The sequence below is a fragment of the Melospiza georgiana genome, chromosome 1 (genome assembly GCF_028018845.1).
Source record: "Melospiza georgiana isolate bMelGeo1 chromosome 1, bMelGeo1.pri, whole genome shotgun sequence".
Classification (NCBI taxonomy): domain Eukaryota; kingdom Metazoa; phylum Chordata; class Aves; order Passeriformes; family Passerellidae; genus Melospiza; species Melospiza georgiana.
In genome coordinates this window covers 131,634,469-131,653,680 of record NC_080430.1, presented here as the reverse complement: position 1 = coordinate 131,653,680, position 19,212 = coordinate 131,634,469, and the positions used below count along the sequence as shown (strand labels likewise).

At 35.0% G+C, this 19,212-nt stretch overlaps 1 protein-coding gene across 4 annotated transcripts in view; it reads left to right on the top strand.

Annotated features, from left to right (window-relative positions):
• VPS13B (vacuolar protein sorting 13 homolog B) overlaps positions 1-19,212 on the top strand; it is a 430,338-nt gene that overhangs the window by 244,109 nt on the left and 167,017 nt on the right. For all 4 annotated transcript variants that reach the window (XM_058033971.1, XM_058033980.1, XM_058033988.1 and 1 more), the window contains exons 28-30: positions 2,253-2,394; positions 4,117-4,525; positions 9,960-10,071. In XM_058033971.1, the coding sequence (XP_057889954.1) occupies positions 2,253-2,394; positions 4,117-4,525; positions 9,960-10,071 (663 nt within the window). The remainder of the gene's footprint in view (positions 1-2,252; positions 2,395-4,116; positions 4,526-9,959; positions 10,072-19,212) is intronic.

The following is a 19,212-nucleotide window of genomic DNA, read 5'->3' as shown; positions in this document are numbered from 1 at the left end:
TATTACTCTTGCATGCTGAAGAGGAACAACTCCATTTTTCAGAGACATCTGTTGCTGTGGCAAAGCAGCAGTTAATGTAATGAGGAGAGCTGAGCTGATGGTCTCTGCTGTGTCTCATGGCACAGTGCTGTGCAGACACCTGAGTAAAACTTCAGTAATTAATCTCAAGCAGTGCATCATCAATATTGTGTGTATTCAGTCTGCCTTCCCACTCTGCAAGGCCTGCTGTCTGGATCATTTGCTGCACCAGGGTGACTGTGTCACTTGGCACCCAGGCACACAGCTCTGTAGAATGGCATGTGCCATCTTCTAGTTTGTGTTGGCCATGAACACACCAGTCTTGACAGAGAGAGAGCCTGTGCAGGCTTTGATCGCCTAGGGTAGTATTTGCCATTAGAGATCAACAAATTCCATTAGGAATTAAGAGATTAAGAGAAAATAGAATAGTTACATTACTCTTTGAGTGGAAAAACATAGTTGAGAGCTTCAGCATGGCTGTTGGCATTGAAAATAACTAAAATATTTAGGAGCATAAATTGTTTTGACTTGGGAACCAATGTCTGCAAGGTCTTATTGAATGCTTATTGCTCCCTGTGTACAATAGGAAGGTGATTTCATATTAACTTAGCAATGTTACCATTGTTTCTTTATGATTTTATTCCTGATGAGCTGCCTTAAAAATTATTTTGATTCCTTTCTGGTTGCCTACATTACAAATGTAGTTATTGTTTGTATATAATATAATATAATATTTTCTAATTAAAATTTGTATTTTTTTAAAATCTTTTATAATCATGTCACCATGCAGGAGTGCTGAGGCATGTCCTGGGGGGCATCAGTCACGGCATCACCAGCTGGGCAAGGGTGGGGATTGTCCTGCCCTGCTCTGCCCTGGGCAGCTTCGCCTTGAATATTGTGTGGAGTTTTGGGCACCACAATACAAGAAAGTTATTAAACTACTAGACAGCATCCAAAGGAGGGCAACAAAGAGGGTGAAGGGCCTTGAAGAGAAGCCATGTGAGCAGCATCTGAGGTCACTTGCTCTGTCCCGCTTGGAGAAGAGGACACTGAGGGGAGACCTCATTGCTGTCTACAACTTCCTCATGAAGGGAAGAGAAGGGGCAGATCTGATCTCTTCTCTCTGGTATCCAGTGACAGGACCAGAGGGAACAGAATGCAGCTGTGCCAGGGGAGATTTAGGTTGGATATCAAAAAAAGATTCTTCACCCAGAGGCTGCTTGGGCACTGGAACAGCTCCCCAGGGAAGTGGTCACAGCACCAAGCCTGACAGGGTTGAAGAAGCATTTGGACATCTTGAGGACATGGTGTGGCTCCTGGGGATGGTGCTGAGCGGGGCCATGAGTTGGACTCGATGATCCTTGTGGGTTTCTTCCAACCCAAGATATTCTATGACTCTGTGAAGTCCTGAGAGATATTTGAAATATCTTAACAAACTTTAGGGGAAACAAACAAGCAAAAAAAAAATCCCTAAGAAACCCCAACAAACTCAAAACTTACTCCACTTGACAAAATTGTCGCTGTTCTCATTTATATTTTCCAATCTATTTGGAGTACCTTTCCTATGTGCAAATCTCTGTGGACTAAAACTAAAGGAGAGAATAGATAAGGTTCACTTTCTGTCTTCCAGGCCAGGGGGAGATTGGCAGTCAGGACATTTTGAAGGAATTTTTCTACAATGCAGAGAAAAACTTTTGGTGAGATTTCTGTAGTAAACTAAGGCGCTTACCTGAATAAGTCTTCTTAAGCAAATTACTTCACTTTATTCTCCTATGTATTAAAAAGAATGGTTACAAGAACTGTACAAGGCACATTTTAATACTTAGAAGCTAACTTTTTAAAATAATACCAATTTTGTAACATATGAATACAGATTTGCATTCGCAGTGTCTTCGTTCTTGTAATCTTTCTCCTCATTCTGTTAAAGCTGTCTGCTGAAAATCCAGGGTAAGTCTCTACACACCAGATTTTACTATACTTTTATTCTCATGTGTCTTGACCTCTTGCTGTAGGTTGTCCTTTCATATAAAATTTTACAGTTACTTTTTTTGATCTCTTTTTTTGGTTGTTTGATCTGATTGAGTTTCAGCTTTCTAGGGAAAGATATGGCATAGGTATCTTGCAATTACATCGAAATACGCAAGTTAAATGTAAACAAATTTTTTTTTGCTTACAGCAACTTTTTTGTTTCTTTTTCTTCTTCCTATCTTCCATGCGTCGATCATTACCTCCAGCCTTGGGGAAGATTCTTGGTCTCTGGGGCAATATGGAGGTGTGTTCCTTTCCTGTACTGACAAGCTGAACAGACGTACCTTGTTGGTTCGACCTATCAGCAAGCAGGATCCTTTCAGTAACTGCTCTGGCTTCTTTCCTTCTGTAAGAATATTTTTAAAATTTTTGAATACAGAACTTTCACTAATAAATGCCAACAAAGAAAGAGAAAAAAACTCTTAAATTTCTTGTCATCTAATTTTTTTTTTGTACTGAGCATATTTCTTGGTGATATTGATTATGTAACTTGTGTTATTTCCACCTCATCCTTTAGTAATAGTTGTCATTTTTTAGTAGATAGGGGAATGAGGGTTGATGGTTCACAACCTTGTACATAACAACAGACCACTGAAATCAGTGAGATTCATTTAAATTAGAAGTGAGCACACACAGTATGTTGAAGGCCAAATATGTAAAAGCCAGTACTAAATGCTGCATTTTTTAGTGTAATTCTGATATCTACTTAGGGATTTAAGTACTTGGTATTACTGCACTATACCTTTATGCAGCCTTATAAAATTGCTTCTCTAATTATATAATGCAACAATAGTAATTCCATAATTGAGTCTTCCTTTTAAATGCTTGGAAGATTACTAGCTGATTCAGAATATCTCAATGTGAGATATTTAAGTAATTTTCTTCTTGCCTCTTTATCCTTGAAGAACTTCATGTGTTATGACATTGACCTCTTTATCTGTGGGTCTATGAAATTACTTGATGTTAGTGAAAGTTCTGGATGGTCTGATTTATTCTCATCATGAAAATCAATTGGAAATACTTTCTCTTATTCTGTTTGTTTCAATTCTTATAGTAAATAAATTTACCAATTTGTTTTAATTAATTTAATTTTAAAATCTTCCAGTTTTCCACCATTTAAACTATGTATCCTGTGTATTTAAGAAAGAGATGTTCTTCTGCTAACAATGTTTAAATTTTATTAAATTGATTTCTGTCAAATTTAACATGCTGAAAGAAGCAGCTATTTGCAAAACATAGTTGCTTTTTTTGTCCTTACATGATTAAACTGATATTTAAATAATCTTAAAGAATTCTGTCAACGTTTATTACATTGTTAAAATATTTTTTTTACATTTTTCCATTTATAAAAATGAATAAAATCTTTCAAAGGTAACATATAAGCTCTCCTATTCATCTTGGGGGAGCTAAGGATTTAATTGTCAGCTTTAGCCAGACAAATCTGTCTTAAGTAAAGGAATCTGGTATTTTTAAAGTACAGCACAATGTCTAATGAAATTATGTGCTTTAGTATGGGACACAGCTTTTTTCATTAAATACTCTGAAGTGATGAGGCAAAACTAGTTCAGTACTTTTTAGGTGACTATGGGTGGTTTATACACCCACATGGAACTGGGGTGAAGCTATCTTAGTACCCAAATGATATTTTAAAAGCTATGGTGTCTGCACGTACAGAAGGAACAATGCAAAGGGAGTGAGATCTACAAATGTTTTAAATGAAGGAGGAATCAAAATAGGTAACTGTGTTAAAAAATATCAGAAAGATTTGGCAAATTTAGTTTCTTGAATAAATGAGGGTTTTTTTCCTGATTAGATGTGAGTTTCATGAAACATACGTAATTAGAAAAGAACAATATGTTCAGAAATCTGTGGTTTTAGATGACCCAATGCAGAGAAGTGTGGAAAAACTGAAATGAAAGGTGTTTTGTTTTTTTTTTTTTTACTGTTAGATGACTGTAGAAAGCTACTAAAAATACAGAATCCTAAATAACCAGAAATAAGGTAATTTATGAATGTTGCATGTAGATTTTTGCAGCAGTTTATTTATTTATTTATTTTTCCTTGAAACAGACAACTGCAAAACTTTTAGATGGTTCACACCAGCAACATGGATTTCTTTCTCTCACTTACACCAAAGCTGTGACAAAAAATGTCCGGCACAAACTGATATCAAGAAATGAACGAAGAACATTCCGTAAGCTGTCAGAAGGTCACACTGATGGTTCTCCTCATTTTCTCCATGAGATCCTTCTCTCTGCTCAGGCCTTTGATGTGGTCCTCTGTTTTCCTTTGCTAAATGCAATTGCAAGCATTTTTCAAGCCAGGTTGCCAAGGAGTCAGAAGGAGAAAAGGAAGTCACCGGGTCAACCAATGCGGACTCACACTCTGACTTCCCGCAACCTGCCTCTGATTTATATCAACACAGGTGTAATGAGAGTCTTCTTCCCCAAAAATGAGGAAGATCATCATATTGTAGAAGGTACAGTATTTTATTTTTGAGATTTTTTGCTGTTCAGTATTGTAGACAAATACTCTTAGTTAAATCACTGACCATTGCTTCAGTTTTAAAGGTCGGAGTTAGGAAACATCTAACATTCATGCTACTTCTTCTGCACATTTGCTGTAAATTTCCTTTTAGCTCTTTATTTGTCCTTGTTTTGGTACCTATAGAGTTTGCTTAGAAAGAATGGTCAAAAATTGTGGACAGAGAGTTTAACCCAGTTCTGCAGTGGTGATTCCGTGTCAGCTTACGCAAGACTGTGCAGTGTTCCACAGACACCTGTCCAAGCAGTAGAGTGTAAGCAGGGAGCCTTAGCTCTTGTGGACATTGACAACTGGAAAACCATGTGGTAGTAAAGCAAGTAGATAGTTTAGTTTGGAAAATATTATTAAAATGTGCCTTATGGATGATGCCCAACAGCTTATGCAGTTTAGCATTTTAGTTGAAGCTATTCCAGCTCTCTTGTGCAAGAGGCTTTTAGGTATTTACAGAGTTTGGGTAGGGTAAGATGTTCATAAATAGCTATTTGATTGATAGATAATACTTGTTCTGTAAGATATTGTTTTCCCTTTGTATATAAAAATATATTTCCATCCCTGTTACCGTCTTTATATATAAACAGAGATGCTGATTGTTAAATTAGACCATGTAACAGCTAATAGGAGTACATTCACTTCTCACAATTCTTCTAGAGATTAAAAAAAAGTTGTTTTACTAATATCAAGATGTATTTACACAAGTTCAGTAGGTGTAGAGCATTTTTTTACCATTTTATACAACACACAATATAATCCTAAGAGTATAGTCTTTAGATTTTTCTCATAACCTAATTGCAAGAAATGCACGCAGTGAGAATTTGCACAGATCAGTTTTTTGCCAGCATCCTCTACAATTTTCCAAGTGGGATTGCTGAAAACACAGGAAGATAAAATTAGACTAGCTGTCTTGGCAAGAAAGAATTATGATTCTAGTTGGAAGGGAGTTCTAGGGCATGCTGTCAAGGAAATCTTTTGTAAAAGTATGGTTTTTGTAGCTCTGTAACTGTATACTTCCTTAAAAAGAAATTTAAAAAAAACCTTTGTCTTTTTGCTGTTTCTTGCTTAAGAATGCCTGCAAGGAACAGAATTGCCATGGTTAATGGCAATGTAGGAAGAAAAACTATGCTTTTAAAGCAAAATACTGATGATATCCTAGTTAATAAGAAAGCCAGGTACACTCTTCCACTGGAAAATTCTGAAGTAGCATCACTACAAAAATTGGAACTGTTCTTTCATTTCTTCTTTCACCCCAGATTTTCCCAGAGTCTCATTTGTTTATGAACATGAAATAAACTACTTCTCTCTTCTCCTGCTTATTGTCTGCAAGAACAATAGAAATTAGAAACAATAAGGAGCAAGAGTTGAATAAGGCCCACATCTCCTTTGTGTTAGGTCAGAAGAGTGTTAAATGTTCTGGAGATATGGCTCCATAAGATCCTCATTCATCATTTATTGACTATGAGAGATTTTCCATCCAATAAGACTTGTGTGTTTCAATTTGTCATCACTGCAGTAAAAGCAGAAAAATTATTTCAGTTTCTCTTCTAGTCAGTTGTCTGCTGTTCATACCCTGTGCATACTGATAGCTACAAAAACTGTCCTTCTCCCAAACTCCACAAGTAATTGTGGCTTTACATGTATAGTTAAAAAAAAAAAAAGCAAATCTGTTGTTTACTTGCAACTTCCACAATGAACTGTGGTGGACAAACACTGAAATAATCAAAATCATGTTTCTTCTTCTGAGGAATTTGCATACATGCATGCATGACTACACCCACACAATTTTATAGTATTTTAGTTTCACAGTTTTTGCAGCAGCACCAATTAACATTTCTTTTTGTGGTAGATTTGAAGGCAGCATTCTGTCCCTGGCAATAAGCAATGCTGCTTTCTCTGAGTTTGACTTGTTAACACATCAGGTGGTGTTTCAAGCTGTGGCCAACAGTCCACACTTACTCAGCCATGAAGTAAAGGTAACTAAATATATGAAAGCAATATATGACAAGTAGGAACAAGAATTACTGCATAGCAGAAGACTATAAGTAAAAATTGTAAATTGCAAAAAACTGATAAGAAGTTGTAAAGACAGAAAAAATCCACATCTGGCTGGTTTGAGGACAATAGCAACTCTTTCTTGTACGTACTAGGAGCAAAATATCAGGAATCACTATAAAGGACATGATGAATTTGTTGATAGTGAAAAAGAAAAGGCAGCACACTGAATAAATGTATGTCCTGCATTTGTAGAAGTGATATATTCTTGTCACATGAGCATGACTCTCTACTTTGAAGTCTGTCATAACATATGGTCTGTAACATCCTCCTCACTTACTATTAAAGTTTCAAATCAGTCAGGCTGAGTAAGTTGTGCTCAGAGATCTTGGTCTTCTGAGGCTAATTTTTAACACACCTTGGAAAAACAGATTTTAGACAGCTGAAGGTTTGTCCAGTAAAATGAAAAGTGAAATGTTCAAATAAAATTAAGACAGGTAGTTTTATTGTTCGCCCTCGGAGAACATAAAGGAAAAAATATTACATGATTCAGTTAATAAAAAATTACATAATTTTTACATGATAATAAATATGGTTTCATGGGAAATTAGATGTTCAAAAAACATCTGATTTCCATTCTTCATTGTGGTTTCAATTCTTAGTTGATAAAACTTTTGCAAAGATTTGATATGCTTAGACTTTTCAAGGGAGTTTGACATTTTGTCTCATGGTATTTAATTTAAATACATCCCCGCACTCTCTCTGTGGAAATGTTAAATGAATTAAAATGGCTAACCAGGAATCTAAAAATAAACTACAAAAACTCATCAATTGGGAATAATAAATGAAATTGGTGTTTAATAGTCTGAAAGTAAATATAAAACCATTGCTGCTATCATCAGCAAATGTTGGAAAGCATTTCCTGAGGCCAAGCATCTGGGTTACTGTGCTTGCATACTGCTTGTAGAAAGTACAGTAAATCTTCTAAAGCTGAAGTTATAAATCAAGGAAGATTTACACAGACTGGGTCTTCAGGACTGGGGAGACTATCCTGGGAAACAGTGGCTGAAACAGCTTGTGGGTCACAGTGGACTGAGGGAAAAGAAACGAGGGAGGTAGCTGTACTTCTGCATATGGCAGATGCTGGAATATCATGTCCAATTTGCCTTCTGTTGTAAAACTGGATATTGATATAAGTAGAGAGGGTGCTGAAAAGTATCAAAAATGTTAAGTGCTAGAGAAAGAGGCTTAAAAGGAAGGATTAAAAGAGCATAATATATTTAACTCAGCAAAAAGATGACTGAAATGTGTGAATAAAACCAAATGAGATTGTGAACATCTTCACACTTGAGTCTGTAAGATTTTTGTAGATTGTACTTATATTGTAAGTATAATGTATGTACAGTATTATATTGTAAATATACTTAAATTGTAAGTATGTTTTTAAAATGTAGCAGAGATGTTTTTCCCCTCAAATTTTTAAATATCTGCAATGACCATTATTGTTTACTACATTACTCCCATGTTTTGAAGAGTGTGGTTAATGAATGGAGATATGAATTCATATGATCTTTTAGAAACCAGCTGATAATAATAATAATGTCTGTGATTCTTTCTGATTTAAGATTGGCTTATTTATTGACCTACAGTAAACTGTGCACAAAAGGTCCATGCCCAGCCTTGAAAAAAATCTCTTAAAATACTTACACAACAGAGACTGTTATGGGTAGCCCTGTGCTTATTTTGCTTTTCTAAGTGTAAGAGAAAAATTAAAATTCTTAGCCTAAGATATATTTTAAGAGTCATTTCCCAAGAATAAGGCATCTGCCACCTAATTGAGTTGCAGTTATAATCAGATATTTGTTTAATACCATCACTCTATTTTCTTCTGTGAGTATTGGAAAGCAAATACCCAACACCTAAGTGTACAGTGGCAGTATTCTAGTACTTAGTACAGTGCCTTACTACTTTTTGAAAATATGAGTTCAGATTTAGTCAAAAAATTGAGTTTTTCATCAGCTTAACTCTTGTGTCTTATTTCTAGCAACCAAACCATATGTAAGTAGTTTTGTTTTGCTTTGGGGATTTGTCTTTATTTTGTAAGCACACAAGGTTCTTTTACATAGATGGGTTGTGTGCTAACACACTTCTGTATCAGAGCTTGTGTTCCCACTTTGCCATGTATTTACTGGGGTACCCCTTCAATAGTTTGAAAATATTGTAGAATTTCTGTGATTTCTTAGATCTGTTCAGAAAATATACTTGTCTTTATACGTGTTTAGCTGTAAAGCATGGTGTCTCTTTCACCAAGACATTACTGGGTCTGAAAAAAACATTTTTTTAAGATTATAGATTTTGCTGGTTCTTACCACACCAAACACTTCACACTTCAGTAAAATATTTAAACTACCTTCTACTGCAATCTTGTTTTCAAAACTCATATATGAGAGTCTTGCAGAACTTCCTTGGATGTGGGAGCAGGTGTTATGTCGTTCCATCCTTGTTACTTCTCGCACAGGTTTTGCAGTGAACCTTCAGATGATGAACTCTTTGAACTTGCTTCACACCTGCCCAAGAGTTTCCTAGTTAATATGGAGTCTTCTGAGCACAGCCTTATCCAAGTGCTTTGTTTGTGCCTGCTGACAGAGTTAGCTTTCTACAAAAAATATGGTGCTATTTTATTTCTGGGCAGAACTTTAGTTTTTGTCTAATATGACCACTGCTTTTAAAACTGAGAAACTTTACATGTGGCTGAAATTTGAAAATTATGGAGATAAGTGGAAAGCAGAGATTTTTTTTCTTCTTGGATTAATTTTGTTCCTGATGTGAAATTTACTGTCCAGCATTACATCTTGTTCTATGTATATGTGTCAGATTTCAGATTCTCTTGTTTCAGTCCTTGTGTTTGAACTTTCCATGTGCGTTGCAGCCGATTCCAAATGCTACCAGGATGGTTATACTATGGTATCCTGTAATGTTTTACATCTAAAGATATAGGCCCATAATAAAAAGGGTGCACAATTCAGAGTGGTTTACATGCTGATATTTCAGCAAATAGTTATTGGAGAAACAAACAGATCACAAAGAATATGTCATAAAATGTCTGAAGTCATTTTGAAATAACCCCCCCCAAAAGTGTCAGAGAGAATGAGAAGTCACAGACCAGGACTCAGTGGTGTGATAAAACTCTGAGGAAATTAAATTACAATAGTTTTGTCTTTATGTATCACAGCAGGGCTATTGATTTTATGTTGCTCCTGTGCAAAATTGAATCCTTAGCAAATATTCGTATGAACATTTTTTAAATAAATAGTTTTCCAGTGTTCCTGCTATGTGCATTTGACTTTCAATCAAACACATATTTTCTCTTTTCCTAACTACAGCTAATCCCTCAATTAAAGAAGACACTTTGGTTCTCAAGATTGGATCTGTCTCTATGGCTCCTCAGGCTGACAACCCTCTTGGTAGAGCTGTGCTCAGAAAAGACATTTATCAGTAAGTGTCAGAGGAGGGGGTTGGCTTTTCATATATGATCTCAGTAAAATTCATTCTGGGAGAAGTTAATTGATCAATAAAACTGGTATGTGCAGCCTGTAAAAATACTTTTCACATACAATCTTTTGATATTCAAAACCAGGTTTTTCTGATTTTCTTCTCTTGTGGGCTTTCAAATCCATTTAGACAAATCAAGTTCTGCTGTGAAGTGCTGATGAATAACAGAATTTAAATGTCAAATCACTATGAAGTTTAAACTCACAGATGAGAACATTTTAAGAGGTTTTCTTTTATTCAGCTACTACTAAGTTCACCTTAGAGAAAAGGAAATTTTTTGTGACTTCCAAAGTGTTCAGTAGCCATATAGTGAGAAGGAGATAGATCTTAATAATATAAATGGTAAACATATATTCAAACTGTAGGATTCTTGATGTCATGTAGATCAAAGCTTAAAGGAATGCAAACTTCTAAGGAGCTCTTTCCCAGTAAACACATTTTCTGTGAAAATGTCATGCTCTGGATTGTGTCACTAAGTATGTGCAAACCACAGTAATCATATATAGGCAGCAAAACTGGTGAACATATGTAATCAACATGATAAAAGTAATACATGATCCTTAGTAGAGTTGGCACTGTTGCCAGACATGAAAGTAGGGTTGCAAATAATACCAAGTGAGAAAAGTCACAGAAATACAGATGAACAAGTGTCTTATACTTCCCGTTGGTCTGTTTTTCAGATGTGGCAATATTTTTAACTACTTCATAGTGCTCTTCAATAGAAATTACAAACATCAAAATCTTTTCCCAGCAGTAAAACATTTACTGCCTAGAAAATGACAGCAAGTTTTACTTTTGTCAAGACTAGGATTTTTAGGAGACCATGAAATATCTCCAATTTCACTTCTGATCACTTAGAAGTTGTAAGAGAGTCCTTTTCTTCATATTTCCATGTGGAAGCATTTAAATTAATGGGTTTGCTTATATGTTTGGTTATAGTAGTTTATCCTTTCTTTCTCTTTTTTTTTTTCCTTTTGTTTTTAAATGAGCATTTTATCTTTTGTATCATGGAAAAAGTCATGCAGGCAGGCATTAGCAGTGGGTTTGGGTGGCAGGGCCTGATCCAGCTCTCCGTGTGCTCATAGATGAAAGAGATCTTCCAGACATTTGTACAGGCTCTTCCTGCTCCTACCCTTTCTGTCTGAGGAGATGCCCATCTGATACCTGCTTTAAGAGTCAGAGACCCAAATGTAGATTCCACTCCTCTCATAGCAACAAAAACTTTAGCAAAAAATGCCTGATCATAAAGTGGAATCTGCAATTACCAGCTTCTGTAAGGTCATTTCAGTCACTGTGAGGAACTGTGTGATGTTCCTTGTATGCACATTACAAACCAGTGAGTAAGCAACTCCTATACAGTTAAAATCACTGAAAATGTGCTAGTTAACTGTGCTGTGCTGTGCTAGATTTTTGAGTCTCTATCTTTGCCTATGTAGCTTTACCTGAAATGTTGACGTTCAGCGCTTTTCAAAGGTTCTGATGTATTGTTATGCATTATGGTCCTTTGGGTTTTATATACATAAATGTTCCAGACACGATTTGTACAGTGTATATTTGGTTTTCATAGTTTTCATGTAGATACAATATGCTCCACTCCTCCTTTAGGAATTATGACACCAAATGAGTAAGGTAGAAATAAGCACTGGGCCAGAGACATCTCTCATATGACTACTACTGGTATTTTGTGACCAGTCTCCCAACATTGTGCTTCCTATGTCTTTTTCTGAGTTTTCTGACATTTTAAGTGATTTCCTCAGCTTCAGTGACCACTCCCCAATTTCTCATCATCTATGAAATGATTTGTTGTTCTCTTTCCTTCTTTAATCATACAATTATACTAGCTTTACTGTTTCTAAGATATATCAGAGCAGAGCATCAAGTTACTTTGCAGTGTTTTATAGGACAATATTGAACTTTATATAGTGGGGAGTCTTTTGATTTTGGGAAGAAGGTGACTATCTTAATCTGTTTAAGCAAGTTCCAAGATTTTCAAAGAATAAAAATTAATACTTTTGAAATTAAAAATATAAAGATCCATTTTCTAATTACAAAATCTTTGATTTAGAGCAAAGTGTCCTTACAGAAGCGTGGTTCAAGATGTCTTTTCATTGTCTTACATGACAGTCACTGCTGTGAGACAGCTAGAGTTCTAAGTGAAGTTAATTTCACCGTTTTCCAGGGTTCTTTAAATAAAATTAGGCAAAGGGTTCTGTACTGTGGGCAGGACATGCAGTCTATATACAAGGAAAAAAAACCAGAGGGATATTATTAACACATAATGTTGGGTCTAAATATGAGAGTTCTTACAAAGTATTTGCCCTTTTTAACGTGCTAATGGTGCTAGAAAAAAACCTGGAGCTAATACAGAATGCTTAAAAATTGTGTGGTAAGATGAGCAAACCCACGCAATGTGTGGTTCATGTGCTTGGTGACAGATTTCTTAGCAAATATTAACAGAGGTACAAGTAGTACAATATCTAGTGTAAGACACTCTAAAAATATAAATTACAGAAGCCTGTTGGTTACTGAAGAATTAGCATCTGCAGTATTCTAATAATGCCAACATGTCATCTTCAGTCTTTTTCCAACCTCTTTTCTCTAATTTGATGCTGCTGCTTTTAATAGAATAAAAGAAAATAAATTGTTGTCTGAACCACTGTCTTTACAGTGTTTCTGGAGTGGGGATACAAACTTAATTTGTGGTGTCACTTTGCTTTAAACAGTCTTCTGTTTAGGCCTGAACTACAACCACATGCAATTAGTGTCACTTTTGTAGTGCTTCATGAGAAAGAAGAATTTTTGCTTCTCATTTAGAAATTGTTCTTTTAGGAAAGGCTGAGAAACATTTTCATGGCTAGAGGCGGAATAGCATTTCCAAATATCTTTTGAATTTGTCCCATAAATTTATACATGAAAAGCTGAATGTGCTCACGTATCATTAGTGGAATACCAGTGCACGAAGGTAAGTCTGGTAGGGCTGCAGGTCATACTAAATAAACCAGACCACTTTTGGCCTGTAGGCTGAAGTGACTCCCCCTAGTATGTCTTAGGAAAAAGAGCTTACGTGCTAACTTGGAGAGAGAACTAAACTGAAAAGGGCATGTTGGAAAAACAATGTGCCTCAATCATTTGGGCACAAATATAGTTTCAGGTGATTATTGGAAGTTGTAAAAACACGTATTGACATTGTAACTTCAATTTTCCTATGCTGTATAAAAATAAGTCTTAGAGTATTTTCTCCAGTAGAAAATGGACCACTTTAGTTCTGCTATTAATATATAGAAAAGAAGGTTAAATGCACCATAACAGCAAATTGAGGACTCCTGAAAGCAGTATGGTGACACATTTCTGTATGGTGACAGTAAGAGACAATGTCTTTTTCTATTTTTTTCCCTGCTAAATTGTAGGAGTTGATTTTTTGGTTTCATGATTCTCTGATTCTTAAACTTCAGCTCCAGCTGTATTTGTGTTCCACAGATGTTACCAGAACTGTACATTGCCATCAAGAAACTGCCAGTTCTGTTGATTGGAAGATTATCAGATTATCAAAAGGCCTTGGGATGGGGTCAGGGAGCAGATAAAGTAGGGTTTTTGGATAAGAATGGAAGTAAGGCAGTTGCTTAGCCTGGCTAAAGGGAGGGAAGAGCAGTTAATTGAAACTGTGAAGGAGTCAGTCAGAGTAAATGAAGTTTCTGCTAAACAATGAAGGACAGAGCTATATTTTTGTGCGCTTTAACTCCTGATGGGTTTTTAAGAAGTATGTATGTTGGGGGTATGAACAGTGAATAGCACTAGTTCTACTAAGCTACCAGCAGAACTAGGCACTGTCAACAATGGTTGACAAAACTTCCTCACGAGACCCAGAAGTTCTGGTTCTCTGACTGAAAAAATGAGGCGAGGTAGCTGCATGGATATGCTTAAATATGAAGCTGAAATTGAGATGATGTTTAAGTCTACTTCTGTTTTGGGATAAGGGGCCCATTACACCAAATACTGTGCAAATGCTCAGATGGATTATAGAGGTAACTGCTGATCATCCCCAACAGGGTTGTTTTAGCAAACTGTCATGGAACAGTAGTTAATTGAGTTTTAGAGAGCATCCATGAGCATATAGAGTAAAATAACGTTGAGTTACAATATTGTAGTGCAGAAATGAAATTGCTGACAAAGAGCTCAGCGACTAGAGGCTGATTGAAGGCTGTTGTGTAAAGGTCTTACTTTAAAAGTCAGGAATAATACTGCCAAACTATCAACTTCTGAGAGTTTAGGTAAGCAGAATCCCAAGCTTTCCTCAGCTTGGCCAATAAAGAACCTAATTGTTGTCCACGCTCTGGATTCATAATTTTTGAGATCCAAGGATTTCATTCATGTCATATATCAAAGCTTAATAGTACAGGTCTGAGTGTTCCATGGTCATTTTCATGTGTAGATCTTTCATAGATCAAAGCATAAAGCTGTCTCTAGACTGTTTCCAATTTGTGAATGTAAATGGAAATTCTTTAGACATGCCTCTCCCCACAAAAACAGTACATGTAAAGAATTTACTTATAAAAAGGTAGCTGTAGATTTTATTATTTTTTCATTTAAATTTTTATTAATGCAAGCCTTTTCTTATTATAATTTTTTCATTTTTGTAGTTTGCTGTTTTTCACTCCTTAACTCTCAAACATTTGCAAATAGCAAAACAAAGATATTTTCCTCATAGAATAGCTGCTATTTTTCTTTATTTTAAAGAACTCCATCTAGAACATCCTTGTAACAATCATGTAATGCCCATTATTGGTTTACAAAAATCCATCAGGGAAATAAGGAGTAATAAATATTTTTTTTTTGTCTGTAGTGATAGTGCTGGAGTGAAAGGAAGGAAAAAAATTATTCAAGGAATTTCTGAAAGAAGCCCATGCATAGCCAGCAGTCTGTGTGGAAATCTGTTTTTTCTTTCAAATGTGCTTTGGAAAATCAAATGCTTTTCAGAACTTTTCAACAGCACCCACATCTGTAGGCATCTTCTCTTCAGAAATATTTTGACATGTTTATATTTGAAAAACTATACCTTGAAATTATTGTTCAAAAAGCCTGGATTTTCTATAATTTTATTATGTGTAAAAAGGTTACTTTTTGATATCTTCCTTTTCAAACCAAATAACAGTTTAAAAACATTTCAGTTTTTGCATAGAAATTAGCATTAAGATAGCTAAATGTTTCCCAGATTATGGACCTAATATGCATATTTCCTTTCATTGAGGAAATAACTCTTTCTTTTAAGAGTTGATTATTTTGCAAAGGTTCTATTAAGACTTATTTTCTATTTTACCTATTTTTATTTTCAGTATATCTGTGAGATGTATCTGCTAGGCGAACAAGGAGTTAGCTAATGCTGACCGGGGTTTCTTCTTCTCTGAATAAAGGCAACAGAGATAATCAGTGAAAAAAATGTATGCACACAGTTTTTGAGGAAAATGTGAGCTACTTATTACATTGTCTGTATGTACCATAAGGAATTAGGAAAAATATCAGCTTTAGTATATGGTAAAATCACTAAATCACTTTCGCAGTTTTTCACAAATTTCAAAATTATTGCAACTGCAGGGTGATGTTATATAGGAAAAAACATTTGAGAGAAGAAATTATTAGTGTTTTAAAAAGTAAGTATTTTATTGTGTATCAATTGTGAAGTGGGATTGTGTTAGCATCCTTTTAAGTTCTCATCTATCTGTGTTAAGGAAAGAAAATTGTAACAGCAAAGATTTTGAAATTGATCGCATAATTTATTTGCTAATTTTTTTCAGATTTCAAACAGGGATTATTTTATTTCTGAAGATTTTTTTAACAGGATTCTCTTTGTGTATAAATTGAATATACAATCTTGTTTCTTTTTGCATTTAATAATCTTTAGAATGAATAGTTGTTGAATAGGGGTGTAAATCAAAATTTTTATAGTAATTGTAATTTCTGAATATTTTTCTTTGCTATGGTACTTGATCACATTTTTTTTAGCATAAAGTTTTATAAAGACTTAGGAAAATAATCTTTATCTTCTGTAAGAATCCTATACTACTCTCTGGATTAAGGCTTGGAAGTAAAGTCTTTTCCTGCTTTACATTTTTCTCTTCTTCTGTGTTTAACAGAGAGGCAAAAAAAAATCTGCTTAGACCTTTTGCCCAGCAAGATATTCATATATATGGATAGTATTACATGCAAACACCACTCCTAATTAGCATTGGCATGTTTAAGGCTATTGCAGCAGTTATTAATTTAAAACTCTCAGTGGAAACTAATTGTAAAATAACAGCTGGAACTGCCCATTTAGTTTCAGAAATGTGGCTTGCTAATTATCTAATACCAAAAGCTATTCAAAGCTAAATTTATATTTGGAATTTGGCATTTAAAATGTTCAGCTTTAACCTTGAAACTTGTTTTTACTTGAAATTTCCTTGTGAGTTCACAGGAATCTTCAACATAACTGATTTTCCTAAATACATAGATTTGAAATACATTTCCTTATAATGTACTATTTTCATAAGAAAATAATTTTTACAACTTTACTTTTCTCTTTAACTGAAAAATTTAATCACTTTGTTCTCCATACACATACCTACTTTATATTTTTTCTTTCATTTAGTAGCCCAGAACTTGATTCATACAATAAGTTTTAATTTCTTTGTGCAGTTCCTCAGAGAAAGGAAATTGAAATTTACTTCATAGAAATATTCCTGTCAAAAAGCAGTGGCATTATGTCATTTAAGCATCCATTTTTTGTTAATCAGGACTGCATTTTTGGAAACCTTATTAAATATGTTAGAGGGAAAAGAAAAACAAGTACGTATCATTAAAGAATGAATTCAAAGGAATTCAAAGGAATAATCAATTAATTTAAACCAATCAAAGCTGAAACACGTAGAATTGATAAAGACATTTTTGAAGTCTAGTAATTCTTCAACAGTGCATATATTAAAATGTTTTAATATAAAAAACCAGTGACCTTCCTCAATTATTTATTGTTACTTTCAACTTTGTTTTGAGGACTTAATATACATTTTACCTGTAATGCTCTTCCCTTCTGCTTCTGGCTTGGCTGAGGTGTTTGCATAACTGGGTTCATGTCACTAGCTGCGTCCTGTGTGATTTAGAACTAAATTGGGAATGCGTTTCCAGGCTCCCTTTAAACTGGATTGTGGGTTCAGGAATTTCTCAGGTTGGACAGTTTAGTTGTGAACTTAAGAGCCAGGCATCAAGGATGGATCTCTTCAAAACGGAGTCCATAAAGTCTTTGTACTTTATATGATTTACTGTAGCATGTACTACATTTCTTTCATTTAATATGATGCCATCATTAAACAGCTTAAGGTCAGAAGTAAATAGCAGTTTTAAAGTAAAACTTCCACAAGGGCATTGCTGTCTCTGCTCTGCTCATGTGCTATACTTTGTTCTATAAAAAGATTTCTCAGCTGTGTGTGTTCTTAACTACTGTATCTTCTGCTAAGTCAAGGTTCAGTTTGAGAAACACAGCAGGCTGGACTCAGAGGTTCCTTGGTCTTCTGATACTTCTTATTGTCTCAAATAATGTTTTAACACTAATTAGTATTTTCTGTGGGGCATATACAGAGCTTGCCATGTGAAATTCATACAACCTCAGTTTTGAAATCTGTAATATGTTTAGGGTGACTGAGTGGAGGAGAGATTAGGATCTTTCATTTGTGCTGGTTTGAGATGCTGTTTAACATGTTTTTTCCCATTTCCTTTTTTCCCAAAAAAATAGCAGTTCTGCTGTGATGAAGCCAATCGAAATAAAATCAAACAACTTTTTTGGTTTTTTGGTTAGTTCTAATCCTTTTAAACTTTTTTTTTTTGTTCTACATATGTGAATGCTCAATTTCCTGACTTCTTGCCTTGATATTTCTTAGTCCTAAGATTCTAAACACTTGTTATGCATATGGGTGTTTTTACTTGAGACCTAAGGTTATTGCAGTTATTTTCATCTTCTCTCTAGGAAGCATAATTTCTTTTCCTTTTTTGTTTCCTCTATGTTTGCACATTTTGACTGAACCCCTCAGAAATTTCATATCTCTTTAACCAGCACTGAAAACTACCTCCTTCATTGAGATCTAGTCTGTAGCTGCTTCCCTTAACTGTAATAATGCCCCTTTCTCCCATTTGAAAATATTTCCAAACTGTTAATTCCTCCCTAAAGCAATTCTTGTTTTACCACAGGGGAGAGAAAACATGTCAGATATTTGCAGAGTTCTTTGAGTAGAGAGGTCTCTCACCCTCCCATCCAAGCAAGTGATGTGCAGACCATCCATGCCTAGTGAAGGGACTAAAGGAGTGAAGTGTGGCCCTGGGCTTCCTTGGGGCTGCCAGAATGGGGTGAATGTCATGTCAGTTTTTTAACATTACTTTATCACATGGTCATTGGGCAGTGAGTTTTGTGCACATTTAAATTGTAAATCCAAATTTGAACTCTTTTAAGATCTACTGCTTCATGGTGTTGCTGTTTATACTTTTGTATAAGGAACAGGCTGAGGGACCTGAAAAAAATAAAAAAATATTGGGGCCATCAAGCAATTGTTTTCAGTAAGATTATTCTCCTGAGCCTATTTATTGTGTAGGCACAAAAGGATTAGCCCTGGCAAAAAGGTGTGTGTTATCAGCTTGGGCATGGATCAGCTTCATCTGCCATCATGATATGGCCTTTTGAAACAGCTCAGAATTTGATGCAGTGTACTAAGAATTTTTAAATAGTTCTCAGATTCAACATTAGCATTATTAAATAGACTGTAACAGTTTAAAAAGGTAAACAAGAAAGGGTACAGGGACAAAGAAAAAACACATTAAATACCACTTAGAAATCCCAGAATACCTTTCATAGTTTATGTACTCAGCAACTTTAATACAATGAAAAAATTTTCAGATAAAACTGGGAAATAAAAGGTAGTCCTAAAGATGGAGTTATTTTTTATATGAGTAGTGTTTTGTATTTCATGTTTTATGTTATAAAGCAATGTTATTGAAGGTTTTGCACTTCTTCAAGTTACATCCCTTTAATCTTTCTTTTTCCTCAACAAGTAGCTTTATATTGAGCCT